Source organism: Saccostrea cucullata, unplaced genomic scaffold (genome assembly GCF_032062105.1).
Source record: "Saccostrea cucullata isolate Sc308-1 unplaced genomic scaffold, CSIRO_AGI_Scuc_v1 ctg14277, whole genome shotgun sequence".
Lineage (NCBI taxonomy): Eukaryota > Metazoa > Mollusca > Bivalvia > Ostreida > Ostreidae > Saccostrea > Saccostrea cuccullata.
In genome coordinates, this window is record NW_026930742.1 from 19,920 (window position 1) to 39,100 (window position 19,181).

General features: G+C 37.3%; 2 protein-coding genes across 2 annotated transcripts; both read right to left on the reverse strand.

Moving 5' to 3' along the window:
* Nucleotides 1-9,492: 9,492 nt before the first annotated feature.
* Nucleotides 9,493-10,608, reverse strand: LOC134229907 (uncharacterized). The gene has a single exon (XM_062711692.1). It carries the CDS (start codon nucleotides 10,606-10,608, stop codon nucleotides 9,493-9,495), a length of 1,116 nt encoding a protein of 371 aa, XP_062567676.1.
* A 2,843-nt stretch (nucleotides 10,609-13,451) lies between these two features.
* On the reverse strand, nucleotides 13,452-18,840 carry LOC134229908 (DNA replication factor Cdt1-like). Its single transcript, XM_062711693.1, is given in 5 exon segments — nucleotides 13,452-13,706; nucleotides 15,629-15,754; nucleotides 16,145-16,333; nucleotides 16,837-16,955; nucleotides 18,798-18,840. Coding segments are annotated over 5 exon segments (732 nt in total).
* Between the last annotated feature and the right edge of the window lie 341 nt (nucleotides 18,841-19,181).

Consider the following 19,181-nt stretch of genomic DNA (forward strand, 5'->3'; position numbering starts at 1 on the left):
AGGGCCCACGGGGGGCATGAACAATTATTACAAAATGATAACATTGATTACAATTCTATATTAAGGATAATGTAACATGACTAGTGATTAAGTTTGACATTGAGAAGTGCATCACGACACTGGATCAAAAGCATAGAAACCATAGAATGATAAAAGAAAACACAATTAAATAAAAATGATAGATATAAGGTAAATTAAAAAAAAAAAAAAATCTTGTAGTAATGGCAGTACTCTAATATAAAACTAGTGCATCTTGAATACAAAGGGCACCAGGGGATGATACCTCTACACAGCCAGTCTGGCAAACCTGTACCCTAAGTATTGAAGATGGTCATTCAAAAAAAAGAAAATCATTTAAGTATAACAGAAATAATAATTTCAATTAATAATTTAAGTACTTAGCATATAATTAGAAACTTAATGCAAACTAATCTCTTGGAGTTAGTTCAATAGATATTTGACATATGCATACCCACATACACAAACACACACTTACTGTTACAGAAATCCATGCATACAAAAAATAATAATTTATCGAGGGACGGAGTGTATTTTTAGAAAGGGGAATTTCCGTGATCGATATACCTGTGGTGTAATTTCTATTTTTAGATATGCTTTAAAATGTATTCAGTAAATATAGGTGGAACTTTTATTTATCTGTGCAAGAAGATCCTCTAGCTCCATAAAAGAAAAAAAACCCATTCTTTTTTAGATTGAACAATGAATTATTTCAGCCTGTTGTGCAATACCCCCTCAGTTAAAAATAGCACAAGGGGACTTTCCGGTGAATGAGGATATATGAATCGCAATTAATCCCGACAGTCATTTATTAGCTGAGCTTAAAAGAGAGCAACTTATCGTGTTTAACACGTCTATATGAAACAAATCTGTCCAGGTAAACCTGCGCGCTGATGGAGCGGAACGACGAACACAGGTGTGATGACTGCGGGAAATCTTTCAAGCAGAAATCTCATTTAAATAGACATCAGAGAACCATGCACGGAACGCCGTATACTAATGTATGTCCAATATGTCATTCAAAATTCAACAGGAAAGACAACTTTTCCCGACATATCAAAACACATGGAGAAAAAAGGAGGGCGGATCAAAAACAAACAAACCACGCTGATGAAACAGACGAAAACCAGTCAGAGATGAAAAGACGGCGATACGAAGAAATAGGTTACAGGATGCAGAAAATAATCCTCCAGATATCCCCATGCAAAGTACAAGGAATGAGATGAGTACAGAGTCTACAGGGAAATGCATTTGGTGTACCCAGATTAAACCTTTATTAAATGGGAAAAAATTCTGTCATTCATGCGCTGAGAAAGGTAGAGAATGCCACTGGTGTCATCGACCTCTACCAGAACGATTTTACAGTCACCGAACAGATGTATGCGATTCCTGCGTAAATAATAGACGACATAGATGGAGTACACAATCTGGTGCTGGAAGCAAGCAAGCATTAAAAGGAGGGGTGGAAACGAAAGTGCTGGAACCAAACCCGTGTAATCTGTGGGACATTCTTCAATTTTTTAAAGACAACAGTGACCCAATCCAATATCTTCTTCATACTACCCTGTGGTCAAAACGAGGTATCAAATGGTTTTTGACTTTGTATGTCAAATTTGTCAAATACAATGAAAACAATGAGGCTGTCTATGCTGAGCCGACATTTAGATCTATCAATTTTACACTGACAAATCGAGCAGAAATCAAAGAGCAGCTAGCTAAGGCTTACGAAAATTTGTATGTTAGTTATCAAAATTTTGAAAGGGACGGCAGTGGATGGTCTATTGATCAGATTTTAAAATTGGATGTTAACACTGCAGAATACGTTCCTTTAACTGGTAGCAGTTATCTTCCCTTGCCACCGAAAATTGCAAAGAAAAAGGCTGTACTGAACATACAAAATGCTGATCAAAAATGTTTTCTATGGTCGGTTTTAGCCTCTCTTCATTCTGTTAATAGATTAGATAACCCAACTCGCGTGTCAAATTACACGAAGTATGAGTATGAACTGAATACTGAGGGATTAGACTTCCCTTTACCTCTGTCTCAAATTAATCGATTCGAAAAGAAAAACAACATATCAGTCAACGTGTTTGGATTTGAGAAAAATGAAATTTTCCCCCTTCACATAACAGAGGCAAGAAATATGTTCCACCATGTCAATTTGCTTCTTTTCTCAAAGGGTGAAACAAGACATTATTGTCTTATCAGGAACATGAGCAGGCTAATGGGAGATAGAACAAGCCACAATGGAGAAGCGTTCTATTGTAATTTCTGTCTCCATGGGTTTACAAGACAAGATTTATTAGATGAGCATGTTCCCTATTGCTCTCCTCACGGTCCCCAGAGATCATCATTCCCAAAATCAGAACATGATCAATGGGTGCAATTCAAGCATGTCAGTAAACAATTGAAGGTGCCCTTTGTCATTTATCTCGACTTGGAAAGTTTAACTATTCCTATTCAATCTTGTAGTCCAAGCCAAACTCATTCCTCAACAACTCCCTATCAAAAGCATGAACCCTGCGGATTTTGCTATTACGTGAAATGTTCTGATGATAGTAAATCAAAACCTGCTTATCTATATACGGGTGCCAATGCTATGGATCACCTCTTTGAATGTTTGATCAAAGAGGAAGAGGAAATCTGCAAAATACTCTCCCAAAGTATACCCATGTCCATCTCAGTTGAAGAAGAAAATGCGTTCAAAAACGCCACTAATTGCCACATTTGTGAACAACCCTTAGGGGTGGATAGGGTCAGAGATCATGATCACTTAACGGGAAAGTACAGAGGCGCTGCTCATAATTAGTGTAACTTACAGCTCCAATTTAAAAAAAGAAAATAAGGATTTCTACATTCCTGTCATAGCGCAAAACAGCCGCAATTACGACCTTCACCACATGATGAGTGCCATTGGGAAATTAAAAGATAAGAAAATATCATGCATTCCAAACAATATGGAGAAATACATTAGTATTTCACTCGATAATTTACGTTTTATTGATTCACTCCAATTTCTGAATGCCTCTCTGGACACTTTAGTTACAAATTTAGCTAAAGAAGGAGGATCTAGATTTCAAAACCTATCACGACATTTTCCGTCTGAAGTTGAGAGAGACCTCCTACTAAGGAAAGGGGTTTATCCCTATGACTATATGTCCTCTTGGGATCGATTTTACGACCAAGAGTTACCTCCCATCACTGCATTTTACAGCAAATTGTCCGAATCTGATATTTCTGAGATTGACTATGTTCACGCTGAAAAGGTATGGAAAACCTTTAACATGACAAACATGGGGGATTAACATGATATATACTTAAAAACGGATGTCTTACTACTCTCTGATGTATTTGAGAATTTTAGAGACCTATGTCTGGATGCATATCATCTAGATCCCGCTCATTTCTTTACTTCACCTGGTCTTGCATAGGAGGCCATGTTGAAAATGACAAAAGTTAAGTTACAGCTCTTTGACGACATCGATATGGTCTTGATGATAGAGCAGGGAATTAGGGGAGGGGTGTCTATGATCTCGAAGAAATATGCCAAAGCCAACAACCCAATGGTGTCTGATTTTGATCCTTCAAAACCGAAAACCTGGCTTACTTATCTAGACATGAATAACCTTTACGGTACGAGTATGTCAATGCCCCTGCCTGAGAGGGACTTTGCCTGGTGCACTCCAGAACAAATAGATAGCTTAAATGTCATGAATATCCCAGATGACTCGGACACCGGGTATATATTAGAAGTGGATCTAAAATATCCGGAATCCCTACATGACGAACATAGTGATTATCCTCTTGCTCCTGAAAACAAAACAATTACAGATGATATGTTGTCTCCTCATAGTTTGATGCTCAAAGAAAAGTTGAACATTAAAGAAAGTGCCCCAAAACTCGTACCTAACCTCAGTGATAAAGAAAAATACGTTCTTCATTATCGAAATCTAAAATACTATTTGTCAAAAGGTCTTGTATTATCCAAAATCCACAGGGTTCTAGAATTTACCCAGTCTCCTTGGTTGAAATCATATATTGATTTTAATACACATAGGAGGTCTCAGGCTACAACAGATTTCGAGAAAGATTTTTATAAGCTCATGAATAATTCTGTCTTTGGGAAAACCATGGAGAACATGAGAAAGAGAGTGAATGTGGAACTGGTGCACACCAAAAGAGATTACGTAAAGTATGTGCGAAGTCCAACTTTCAGTCTTTTAAGATCTTCAATGAAGATCTAGTAGCTGTCAATCTTAGGAAAAACAACATTGTTCTCAATCGCCCCATATATGCTGGTTTTTGTATTCTTGACCTCGCTAAGCTGCTCATGTTCGAGTTTCACTATGACTTTGTAAAATGTACCTACGGGGAAAAGGCTAGTCTTTTGTTTACAGATACGGATAGCCTTTGCTATGAAATCCAAACAGAAGACATTTATCAAGATATATTTACTCATAAAAATCTTTTTGACACCAGTAACTTTGAGAAAACTCACTTTCTTTTCTCCAAAAGCAACTGTAAGGTTCTCGGTAAAATGAAGGATGAGTGCGGAGGGAAACCGATAGAAGAATTCATTGGTCTCAGACCTAAGATGTACAGTTTGTTGTATGATGGCGCAGATAAGAAAACGGCTAAAGGAGTTAAAAAATCTGTAATGACAGACAATTAAAACATCAGGCTTACAAGCAAACCCTTTTTGATCATTGCTCCATGCGTCATTCAATGAACTTGATTAGAAGTTACAACCATCAGTTGTTTTCTGTATCTGTTTGTAAAACAACACTAAGTCCATACGATGACAAACGGTTCGTTCTAGACTCTGGTATACACACCTTCGCTCATGGTCATTAGTACATGTTTCACACCTCGAACAAAGGATTTTTGCGTGTACCAAATCACTTGGTACACCCCAAGCCCAAGCTTCATGGTTGGGTGACTCTGCTATTGTGTGCATAATTATTGAGCAAATCATTACCAATGATAGGTTACAATCATGGACACAGGACAAGGTCACCAGACAATGAATAATGGACCCTGATGTGCTACCTAGTCAAAAAAATCTACATATAGTTACATAAATTAGTACAGGAAGAAAGATCTCTTTCTCTCCCCCTGTCTTTCTTCCTGAGCTATTAAACTTTAGGCAAAATTAAAATATGAAAAAATAAAAAAAAATTAAAATTAAAATCACGAGTTAAAGAGAAATTTAAGAAATGTCTAATGATTGAATATTAAGGATTTACCGTTTACATTGGTACTTTATACATGTAATCAGTATCATCGCATCGAGAAGTGAGAACAATAAAATTTTACTTACTATTTAATTTATTCTTCGATTCCAATTAATGAAGAGATATGGACTGATTGGGACACAGCAAAAAGTCTAAATAAGATTTTTTTCATGAGGTTCAAATACGCAGGAACCGTCCTACATTGCTCAAGTAGTGTACATGTATATTCGACCGTAAACCTTTCTATTCCTGCTTTTCGTTTTCTGCCACCCAAAACAAATGTTTAATAATGTCCACAAAACTAAAATGCTCCTGATTTAAATCCATTAACAAGAGGCCCAGGGGCCACAGCGCTCACCTGAGCACATCAGGCTTGAATTTACCCACCCACCCCCCCTCCAGGCGTTCATCATTTGAACAAACTAGAATCTACACTACCTGAGGATGATTCCATATAAATATCACTAAGAATAGCTTTGAAGTACTTGAAAAGAAGATTTTAAAAGGTTTCCCTATATATCCCTATGTAAAACTTGGGTTGGCCATTTTGGCCCCACCCTAGCCCCGGGGGTCAAGATTTGTACAAACTTGAATATTTACATTCACTATGTTTTTCTAGTAAGCTTACTGTGAAATTGATTTGAAAAACATTTTCGTGTATACTTACGCGTAGAAATATACACGGAGAAACATGCGTTAACGTGACGTCACAATGAGACTGCAGCGACATTAGTAAAATGCAAAAAATAGGACAGCGAAAAATTCAAATATTGGGTATATTTTAGTTGCCTCCAAACAGGTAAAATGTAAATATAAGGAATGTTTTTTGTGAATTATTGGTGTGTGAATAACACAGACTTGTCACGTAGGCATATTTCATGAAGCGCGCTAGCTACTACACTACTTGAAGATGATTCCACATGAATTTTACTCTCCTGGCCCAGTGGTTCTTGAGAAGAAGATTTTTAAAGATATTACCTTTATATTCCTATGTAAAACTTAGGTCGGCCATTTTGGCCCCACCCTTGCCCCGGGGGTCATGATTTGAACAAACTTGAATCTACATTACCAGAGGATGATTCCACATTAGTTTTATCTTTCCTGGCCCAGTGGTTCTGGAAAAGAAGATTTTTAAAGATATTTCCTATATATTCCTATGTAAAACTTGGGTCGACCATTTTTGGCCCCACCCTTGCCCAGGGGGTCATGATTAAAACAAACTTGAATCTACACTACCTGAGGATGATTCCACATGAGTTTTATCTTTCCTGGTCCAGTGGTTCTGGAGAAGAAGATTTTTAAAGATTTTTCCTATATATTCCTATGTAAAATTAGGGTCGGCCATTTTGACCCCACCCTTGCCCCGGGGGTCATTATTTGAACAAACTTGAATCTACACTACCTGAGGATGATTCCAAATGAGTTTCTTCTTTTCTGGCCCAATGGTTCTTGAAAAGAAGATTTTTAAAGATTTTTCCTATATATTCCTCTATAAAAGTAGGGTCAGCCGTTTTGGCCCAACCCTTGCCCCGGGGGTCATGATTTGAACAAACTTGAATCTACACTACCTGAGGATGATTCCACATGAGTTTTATCTTTCCTGGCCCAGCGGTTCTGGAGAAGAAGATTTTTTAAAAATGCCATTAATTTTTAACAAATTCATGATTATCTCCCCTTAGAAAAAGGCGTGGCCCTTCATTTGAACAAATTTAAATCCCCTTCACCCAAGGATACTTTGTGCCAAGTTTGGTTGAAATTAGCCCAGTGGTTCTTGAGAAGAAGATAATAATGTGAAAAGTTTACGACAACGCCAACGACAACGACAACGACGACGACAGACAACGGACAAATTTTGATCAGAAAAGCTCACTTGAGCCTTCGGCTCAGGTGAGCTAAAAAGGCATGACATGACTTTCTTTGAATCTACTAAAGTGAACCTGTATTGTGTTTGAAAACTACTCACTGTAGACCGTCACCTGACAGGTAGATATTACCCCAAGGGTATAATTATCACATCTGGGCCTGTACAAAATGACAACAGTCAGGGTCAAACTATCGTTTTCTTGATTAAATAACAAGAAACACACAAAGATTTGTAATTAAATAGACAGAGACACAAAGGGCTTAATTTCTCGTGTGAAGCATGTACTAAGTATGTTGTTAAACTTTTCCCTCTCCATTCGATTTGGTCCCTCGCTTCGCTCGGCACCAAATCTCATGGTACTCGGGAAAAGTTTACCAACATATACTTACAAAATCACACCATTTGATACTCATGCGTAAGGTTATGAATACTGTAAAAAGTATATACAAGTATAACAAGACAATTCTTATTTTGTCAGATTTATTGATTTTAATATACATTTTTGTGTATGATTCAATTTGTTACATAATATGTAAAAACATTGTCATCATTTAACATGTCAATTTGATAATAAAGAATTGAACTTAAAACATGGACTTTGTTTTCTTGTTTCATAATGTTAAATCACTTGTATAAATTATTCATCCATTTCCTCGTCGCTAGACTCTTCTTCAGTATTGTCCTGGTAAACGCTATCGTCGGCCTCCAACAGCTGATCAAATTCTTGTCGATATTTATTTAGAACACGGGAAACTGCCCTTTCCAGATCTATATCCTTTTTCTTCATGAGGGTTGATACTTCTTTGTTGATGTTGCGGTGAAGCTTGCTTCGATTCAATTTCGCAAAAGTTAGAAGAATTCTTTTATACTTCTTAAGGAGCAAGTTCCTTTCTTTGGGTAACATGATTTCACTTACTTCCTCTCGAGCTTCCGTTTTGGAGAGGTTGGATTTTTCTTCCATGAGCTGATCATATTTTTTGTCAAACTGAGATTGATTTTCCTCCCATACTTCATTGACGAGGGAAGAGAATCCGCTGTCATCATCCTCTTCACTGACGTCAGACATGGTATCGTTTTCGTCTGAATTATCTTCCAGTGGACATCCATTTTTAACATGACGCTGTAAATCATAAGAGCTGGCGTACATGGTTCCGCAATCGACACATGATGGGTATTTCTCATCAAAATTTCTCGTATTTAGTTGCGATGGCCAAGGATAGGTTTTCAGATTATCAGAAGATCCTATCAGTTTTCTTTGATAATACGACAAATCGTTATTATCAATATCCTGAACTGGTTTCTGGTAAGCCATCTCCTCACTTTGATAGTCTGAGTTTAGAAATTTGTGGTAAGATGAGTCGCCTGGAGACGTCTTCTCTGTTTGATGCTCTGCCGTCAAATGATGTCCTGAGTTCTCTCGCGCTCTCATATAGGGTTTGAATATATCCGTCTGAAATCGCTTTGATTCTGGGGTCCCTTGCTTTAAATCTAACACAAGGGCTCCGTAGGGAACTGACACTGCTTTTTCATAAACGTCTAGAAGCTTCTGGGCGTTTCCAGGGTACATCTGTCGAGCTAAAACTCCGATCTGTTGTCGATCTCTCGGATTTTTAAACAGAACTATGTACTGACTATTTAAACTCATTGTTCGATTTTCTTTTCCTTTGTTGAATAAATTCTGCATGATACAAATTACGCTTAGGTTGCGATGATGTGCACCCTCTGTAAACAACTCACAGATCTCCTTGTCCTGAGTTGCATCCTTCATCATGTCGTCAATGATCAATAGAGTTCTTTTCCTGGGGTTGATAACTGTATCTGATTTAATATCCTCTGTAATGCCTTCAATAAATATTATACCTGGAATCCAGTACTTTAGTTTATCATATAGAGGTTGCCATCGCTTATAAATCCATAAGATTTTCTCTGCTACTGGGCTTTTGAGTTGATCTTTGTGAATTAATACTTTCTTGATCCATGTGGATTTCCCTGACATAGTTGGTCCTGCGATAATCATCGTGAAGGGATGGATGAATTTGAACCTCTGAAAATCTGATGTCTCTTCTGGATGAGGTAAGTCCTGAGGAGGAGGAGGAGGCAATTCCTGAGGAGGAGGAGGAGGAGGAGGCAATTCCTGAGGAGGAGGAGGCAATCCCTGAGGAGGAGGAGGCAATCCCTGATGAGGAGGAGGAGGACGTACTTTCTGAAGAGGAGGATACGCTTCATTGATCGGAGAATATGGTTGGTTTGTTCCATGAGCGATACGTTCATGCCTCCTCATGTTATCAAACCTGGAAAATGCTCGCTGGCAAACAGAGCACGATGTTGACCGCATGATTGTCTTGGATAGAATGAACAAAACTTCAATTTGGCCTCTTATATATCCTGTAATTCATCCTCATTAACCCAGGAATTAAATTTTCTGGGGTATCCTTGCCATTTGACCAACACTTCCGTCTGACCTCTGCGCTTGCGTCTTTTTAGTACTTTCTCTATTTTCCACAAGTCGTCTCTTGTTTTGTTAACCCTCTGCAATTCCGCTTCATAGAAAGTTCCGTCAATAGGATCTTTGCTGTAATCCACGACTTTGTATACAGGTATTCCTTGACGTAAAAATTTTCTGTTGACAATAAAGACTTCCTCGGTCCATTTTTGTTCGTAGTCTCTCTGGAAAGTGTGTTTTATTCCCGACAATCTAACATAGTCACCCACTTTAAATTTGAATCGTTTATGTGGTTTATAATTTTTCTTTCGCACCACAGTGGGTTTCAACACATCCACATACAGTTTCATCCACAGGATATCTTCATTTGTTTTGTTCACATCGCTTGGAGATAGACCATTCAGGGATCTGTGCGGTCGGTTGTTATAATTTCGAACGATGTCTTGTAAAACTTCAACGTATCTGTATGTGCGATTATGTGTGAAGTAGCGATACATCATGACTTTCAATGTCCTGATAAACCTCTCTGCATAATTAGCATGGGTGACATTTTGCGTGGCGAAATGCTGTACGTCTTTCCTCTTCAGATACTGCTTGGTCCATCTATTGATCCACTCTGATCCTTTATCCGTCCGAAGTTCAGAAGGAATTCTACCTTCTTCAAATATATCTTTCAGAGCATCGATTATACTTTCATGTTTCTTATTCTTCAAAGGTCTAACCCAAGCATATCGAGAAAAATCATCAATTGTAACAAGCAGAAATTTCAAGTCGTCATTTTCTTTGGTAATAGAATTTACATCTGCTAAATCTGCATCCCAAAGAAAGTCTATTCCTTGAGAAATCACTCTGTTTGTTTTAAACTTGTACCTCTGCGGGCGCTGGAGACTGTAAGCATCGATGTCTTGAAGCCATTGCTTTATGGCTGACAACCCAACTTTATATTTTCCCTCTTTTTTGAGATAACGATGAATCTTGGTTGGACCCGAATAGCTTACGGAGTTTTCCAAATCGAAGTAAATAGATTTTAAATGTTCTTTCCACTCCATAATTTTTGTAAACACTGTAAAGGTGCGGTCACACGATACGATTTTTCATCCGATTTTCATTCGACTTGCTCAGGTAAGTCGAATGGAGTCGATTGGTCGGGTGGTCACACGATCCGATTTTACGTTCGATTTACAAACGATTTTCAGCAAGAAATGGACAGGTACTTTTTATTACTTTTTAGATAGGAGTACATATATTTCTGTTCAGAGGCATGTTTCTTTTCTGTTTGGATTAATAGAAAGGGGAAACATCCCCTCAGTTTAATATTACGTCATTTTACCCCATTGTGACGTTGATGCTGACGTAGTTACACGGTATACATGTCAATGATCCCCAAATGTAGATGATCAATCGAAGTTTATTACTTTCTACTTCGGCAAAAAAACCCTGCAATATTATAGTTCGGTCTACCAACAAAGGTGAAATAATATGCATCACAAAAATGAACTTTGTATGATAGACTAACCGTTGGTGAAAAAAGAATGAACGAATAGGCGAGAAAGAGTTTATAAGACGCTATTCAAGAGTTGATAAAACGGAACAAAATTACTATTTTGTAGTTACTTAAAGAATACCCCTGTAGACTGTTTTCTTTGTTATATAATTAAAAATGATATTTTCTTTTAAGTATAAATTCCATACACACATACAATTCAGTATGTAAATTAACTGATTATTGAAATGTTTTAAGGAAATTACTGCTGATTATTGTAGAAAAAATATGTAAGAGAAATAGGAGTTCCCCTTTCCCTCCCGAATCATTGACATCGGAAGCAAATTGAAAGGGGACCGGGCTAAGTGAAAGAGAAAAAAAAAATCAAACTTACAAGCAAAACTTGATCAACAAGCAAAAATATGTGTCCATTGGTCAAATACGAAAACCATATATCGTTAGGAGGGGGGGGGGGGGGGTCGAACTTCTTTTAGTGCCTTTTTTTTTTTACAAAAACTAGGCCCACCTCTTACCTAAAATGCAATTTGCGTCTTTAAGGGGTGGGGGGGGGGGGTAAACCTATAAACCTACATCTCAATGTATAAATGTTCAATGCCTATATTATGTCTATCTTTCTAAAAAAAAAGTGGGGGAGGGGGGCTAATCCCTCCAGGTTCTGACGCTTATACAAATAATACGATCACTTAGTTAATCACTTAATGTACATGTAATACGTTGTATGCGCACGTGTTTTAATTAAAGCGTTCACCCTCAAGAGATTAGTAGCTTATTTAAGATTTATATAAAAATAATTCGTTAATTTATTTAAAACTTGTAACTTTAATTTTCTAGAATTCGGAATTCCAGGTACAGAATGAAGTTGTCGCTTGGGGTTTCTACTAAATAATTACTATATTTTTGTAGATACTGGTAGTAATTAACAGCGATATAACAAATTGCGTGAAAGATCTTAATTTTAATCAATCAGTTACATGTACAGTGAATGCTAATTTTTAAAATACCCCATTTTTGATAATATTCACGATTTGAATGAAGTGTTTTCTATTAAATTCAGCTCTTAAATATAAGCGAAAAAATATTTGTGATAAATCATAAATGCATAATAAAGACACGAATTTCCGTGCTTGCAAACTATTGTTGAAGATATTCTTTTGTATGTATGTACTTGTAATTTTTCTTTTCCACATAATGTTTTTGGATATAGTTTTCTTTTTATTTCATTACATAGATGTATTTATATATAAAAAGTTAAAAGCTGTCATTATTTTACACTTTTTTTTAATTTCGTATCGCGGGAAATGTCATTGTGACGTCACGATTTTATTCAGAAAGTCGATTGAAAATCTGACGGCCATCCGATTTCCAAACGACTTTCAGACTTTGCTTTCGACTTACGACTTGGGTGGTCACACGGTAAGATTTAAGTCGAAAGCAAATCGGATGAAAAAATCGGATGGAAAATCTGATGAAAAGTCGCATCGTGTGACCGCACCTTAAGAATGATATAGAGAACGTCTCTTATATATACTTTTTAGGATACAGACTGGGTTTTTCCCATTTAATTATCTATAGCAGATTTTTTTTGTACATAGACAATACGATTAGACAGGTAGATAAATACTCCATCTACAAATCGAAGCCACTCATTTAACGGAATACATTTTAAAGCATTTCTAAAAATAGATATTGCATGACAGGTATATTGATCACGGAAATTCCCCTTTCTAAAAATACACCCCTTCCCTCGATTCCGTCCCTCGTCCCTCATGATGCAGAACTCTCATTTCCTATTCATCATATATTATCTATCACCAGGGTCTGTATACCCATCACCAGGGTCTATATACCCATCACCAGGGTCTGTATACCCATCACCAGGGTGTATATACCCATCACCAAGGTCTAAATACCCATCACCAGGGTCTATGTTATCTATCACCAGGGTCTGTATACCCATCACCAGGGTTTATATACCCATCACCAGGGTTTATATACCCATCACCAGGGTCTGTATACCCATCAACAGGGTCTGTATACCCATCACCAGGGTCTATATACCCATCACCAGGGTCTGTATACCCATCACCAGGGTCTTCATACCCATCACCAGGGTCTATGTTATCTATCACCAGGGTCTGTATACCCATCACCAGGGTGTATATACCCATCACCAGGGTCTAAATACCCACCACCAAGGTCTATATACCCATCATCAGGGTTTGTATACCCATCACCAGGGTCTGTATACCCATCACCAGGGTCTATATACCCATCACTAGGGTCTAAATACCCACCACCAAGGTCTATATACCCATCATCAGGGTTTGTATACCCATCACCAGGGTCTGTATACCCATCACCAGGGTCTTCATACCCATCACCAGGGTTTTACCCATCACCAGGGTTTGTAATACTCATCACCAGGGTCTTTATACCCACTCTACAGGTTCTTGTTGTCTTGTAGCTGTCGGTGAGTTTCTGTACTATATTTTCCATTGTAAGAGCTGGTTTCTTTTCCGTCACAAAGTGGGCCCTGAGGATTCTCATCATCTCAGGGAGACGCTGGATCATCAGTGACCTTTTGTCCTCCACAGGGTCACGCATCATCGCAATTTCCTGCTACTTTGCTTCTCGAGCTCGAATCTAAAAAAACAAACACATAGATATTCCTTGGGCTTATCTACTGAAAGGATTTTTTTCTTTCAAAATGAAAATTCTATACTTAATGATAATGAAACCATGAGCTTTAATTTTATGTGTCAAAATTTATTAGATGTTTTGGTGTGAGGAAACGAATATGATTTTTTTGAATAGAAAGTATTACTTTTAATTTAATCATTTTTGTATAGAAAGTATTACTTTTTATATGCCCCGCCATGAATATGGCCGGGGCATATAGTGTTTGTCATGTCCGTCTTCCGTCCTTCCGTCTTTCCGTCCTTCCGTCCTTCTGTCCTTCCGTCACACTTTGCGTTTAGCTCTGTTTAAAGTTAAGTTTCACAGAAACTATGCAAGATATTTTCATCAAACTTCATATGCTGATAGATATTGATGAGAGCTATGCAACTGCATCAACATTTTTTGACCTTGACCTTGCCTTTGACCTTGACATCACTTTTCTTAAATTACTGTTTAGCTCAGTTTTAAACATACCATTCAAGATGGTGTTATCAAACTTCACATGTTTATACAAACTTGCACGGATGGTGCATCTAGGGATGAACACTACCAGACTTGCTTCAGATGCTGGATCTGACCTACATTTTCCAGATGAGTGACCAGGTTAAGTTTTTGGAGCAGGTGCATTCCTAAGGAACTATAAGCCCTACTTGGATCAAACTTGCATGGGTGATGCGTCTAAGGATGGACACTACCAGACTTGCTTCGGATGCTGGATCTGACCTATATTTTCATTCCCAAGTAACTATAAGCCCGACCTGAACCAAACTTGCATGGATGATGCATCTAGGGATGGACACTACCAGACTTGCTTCGGATGCTGGATCTGACCTATATTTTCATTCCCAAGTAACTATAAGCCCGACCTGAACCAAACTTGCATGGATGATGCATCTAGGGATTCACACTACCAGACTTGCTTCGGATGCTGGATCTGACCTATATTTTCATTCCCAAGTAACTATAAGCCCGTTCTGAACCAAACTTGCATGGATGATGCATCTAGGGATGGACACTACCAGACTTGCTTCGGATGCTGGATCTGACCTATATTTTCATTCCCAAGTAACTATAAGCCCGACCTGAACCAAACTTGCATGGATGATGCATCTAGGGATGGACGCTACCAGACTTGCTTTGGATGCTGGATCTGACCTATATTTTCATTCCCAAGTAACTATAAGCCCGACCTGAACCAAACTTGCATGGATGATGCATCTAGGGATGGACACTACCAGACTTGCTTCGGATACACGATCTGACCTATATTTTCATTCCCAAGTAACTATAAGCCCGACCTGAACCAAACTTGCATGGATGATGCATATGGGGATGGACACTACCAGACTTGCTTCGGATGCTGGATCTGACCTATATTTTCATTCCCAAGTAACTATAAGCCCGACCTGAACCAAACTTGCATGGATGATGCATCTAGGGATGGACACTACCAGACTTGCTTCGGATGCTGGATCTGACCTATATTTTCATTCCCAAGTAACTATAAGCCTGACCTGAACCAAACTTGCATGGATGATGCATCTAGGGATGGACACTACCAGACTTGCTTCGGATGCTGGATCTGACCTATATTTTCCAAACAAGCAATTCAGTTGCATCACTATATTGGATATTCTGATCAAATTTTATATACATACAAATTTTCATGTTGCTTTACTAACATATCCTCGGCGGGGCATTCATGTCCTATGGACATATTTCTAGTAATTAAATGTAATGTTTGCAAATTAAAAACCACTTCTTTGCAATGTATGATCAGACATATTCTGTTTGTTTATAGAAACTTGAAAAAGTTTTTTTTTTTTCATTCGTCAATAGAAGTGACCTATTGTAAAGGGCCTGTAACTGTATTATTAATCAGTTACCTTCTCCAATAGGGACTGAGGAATTCCCTGCAGCTGAGGTAAATTCTTAGCTGCTGATGGCTCTGGTGAGTTACTGGGCTCCTTTTTTGTGTTTTCCATGGCTACTGAATTAAGGGCCTTCTTTACCTATTAAGAAAATGACAGTAAATTTTACAATTACAGTAAAACTACAGTGTTCCCCACACATGCTTTTCTGTCTGTTATTGAGTACATTTATAGAAATTTAGTATCTTTCATTTAATCACAAATAAGTAAAAGAAATTTCAAACTAATACCCTGTGAACATGTACTTTCATTGAAAAATGTACACTAATAGTGTAGGGATTTTTACAGAGGCTCGTACTTGTAAAAGTAGACACTCCCTGAGGCTATCATATTCAAGAGAGCATGAATCTGACTTCAACAAAAGAATAATCTGTTAAATTTAGGGTTAATACTTTCTCTTCAGAGTAATTGAATTGAAAACCATCGACAAATTGGTCTAATCATCAATGCCCCCTGTATTACTTGACCTACCCTGTCTGGAAGCCTGGCTTTGTTATCCTCCAGGACGTCTAGAGCTGACTGGTACTTCTTCACATACGGAGCTTCTGGCAGGCTGTCAACAGGAATATCTGGAACCTCGTCCAGGGAAAACTTTGGATGCCACCTTGTGATTTTGTCTTCAGGGACAGAAAGGGGTCGAGATAGAGAGGACAAAAATTTCTGCCAAAAAGAAGGGATATCATGAGAACAGTAAATTTTGTATCTTTAGAAACATGAATATATCTATGAATGTTTTCTTAGACTATATGATATTGTCTGTATTAAAATATAAATGTATCAACAGAGCAAAATCATAGGATTCAATAATCATAATCTTATTCTTTGTTTAAGTATGATTACTCTACAATCATTACATCTTGGTTTAAAGATATATTTATGTCTATGTATCCAAATTAATGAATTGTTAGAATTTATGGTAAGCATTTACTCTCAGTATCGACAATGCAATGTAGTTGTAGGCTGAAATAATCACCAAGTGTACCATTAATTTTTTTTTTACTTTCTGCATGTTTAACAGCACACATACATGTATAAACACCCACATTAACAATCATAGATTTTAGCTATGTTATTGGATTGCACTCACTGCATGTTTTAAACCAGCCTTTTTGTGCTTTACAAGTTTACCCTATGTTCAAGTTTACCTTATGTGCAAGTTTTACCTTATGGTGTTTCATGACAATTGAGATCAACTTGTTATGGAATGTGGTTTTCCTCTGAAGAATGTCTTTCGCAGCAAAACAGGGTCTACCTGACTTTGTTGTTAACTTATTCTCGGACTCTGTAAAGAAGACAACCGTCTTTCAGTGTTAATTGGCATTTTGTTTACATTCTAGATTTAATTTAATCACATATGGTAATAACAAGTTGAGGTAAAGACTAGACCAGTACGGCTATAATGCAAATTTTATTGTGAATATTATTTAAGTCAAGATTATACATAAAAGTTAGGAAATCAAAACAGATCACTGGGTGGTTGTATATACCATAGGGGCTTGTCTTCCGGATTGATAAATGTAAAATAATTTTTCAAAAATATGTATCTACATTAAATACACTCTAAAAATTGCTTTAATAAAGATTCTGACATGATCAGGCGAGAAAAATAATGTTTTTAAAAAAGTACTACACCTATATACATAAACTCTTAAAGGGACGCAAGCTGACATCTTGGAAAAAATACCCCCTCCCACTTCAGCACCTATTTCTGGACTCTAAGGCATTAATTTATTTAGTTGCCACAGTTCTCTTCCCCACAGTGATGATTTTCCTAAATGTTGATGCGGTTGTCATTCGTGGACACGTGTTAAATCAACAGAAAACGGTTACAATTCTTCGACTTGGAGCTCATCTCGCTGAATCGACCTCAAAAGAACGGAAGTTGACTTTTGTATATGGAAAACTCAGAGGGTAATCGAAAGCAAATGGTAACACCAAAGGACTCCCAGCTTCGCGGAAAAAATATTTACCGACAAGAAAAGGACAGTAAAATCTGGTAAATACCGGCTAAAGTTTGGTTTCACAGGCTAAATTGTCAAGACTCATTTAATATATAAGTGATTTGTTACATAATTTACAGGACACTTGCTCTAAAAGCACGCTATAGGCTATACCACGATTATTGCCCTTGCGTCGTTACCATGCAACCTTGTCAACTTCCGTTCTTTTGAGGTCGATTCAGCGAGATGAGCTCCAAGTCGAAGCCGTTTTCTGTTGATTAAACGCGTGTCCACGAATGACAACCGCATCAACATTTAGGAAAATCATCACTGTAGGGAAGAGAACTGTGGCAACTAAATAAATTAATGCCTTAGAGTCCAGAAATAGGTGCTGAAGTGGGAGGGGGTATTTTTTCCAAGATGTCAGCTTGCGTCCCTTTAAGAGTTTATGTATTTAGGTGTAGTACTTTTTTTAAAACATTATTTTTCTCGCCTGATCATGTCAGAATCTTTATTAAAGCAATTTTTAGAGTGTATTTAATGTAGATACATATTTTTGAAAAATTATTTTACATTTATCAATCCGGAAGACAAGCCCCTATGGTATATACAGTAGTAATATTTATGTGTGACTGACTGGAAATGGCTCTACAAAATAACATTCATGTAAAAAGTAGATGTGTATGTGTATGTATAAAGTAATTGAAAGTAATCAAAAAAGTAATTATAATTACATTGGAAATTTTAGCTGTAATCGATTAAATTACGATTACAAGTAATCGAAAATCTCTTCGATTACAGATTACTGTCGATTACTTGAAAAAAAAAAAGTAATCATTACAATCGATTACGATTACTCGATTACGATTACCCCATGCCTGACTCCTTTAAATTTTACCAAAAAACTGTATTCAAACCTGTCCTAATAATGCAAGTTAAATCAAGTTCATTCTTCGCATTAAACTCTGCAATAGACATAACAAAGAAATGCTATGATTGATAAAATAAACCTTTTTACAATTTGCCAAAACAGTTGTTTTTTCCCATTTTACCTCATTTTCAGAGTTTTCGCTTTCACTAGATGCTATGACATTGCTACGTAGCTGCAGCTTCTTCCTGGACCTTGGTGCCTTGATCACCTCATCCTTTTATTCTTTTAGTGGTGTCTTCAGGTCCTGTTTTACCTTGCTTTGTCGGGTACGCTTTCTCGAGGCCTGGGTCTTTCATAGGGGCTTGTCTTCCGGATTGATTAATGTAAAATAATTTTTCAAAAATATGTATCTACATCAAATACACTCTAAAAATTGCTTTAATAAAGATTCTGACATGATCAGGCGAGAAAAATAATGTTTTAAAAAAAGTACTACACCTAAATACATAAACTCTTAAAGGGACGCAAGCTGACATCTTGGAAAAAATACCCCCTCCCACTTCAGCACCTATTTCTGGACTCTAAGGCATTAATTTATTTAGTTGCCACAGTTCTCTTCCCTACAGTGATGATTTTCCTAAATGTTGATGCGGTTGTCATTCGTGGACACGCGTTTAATCAACAGAAAACGGCTTCG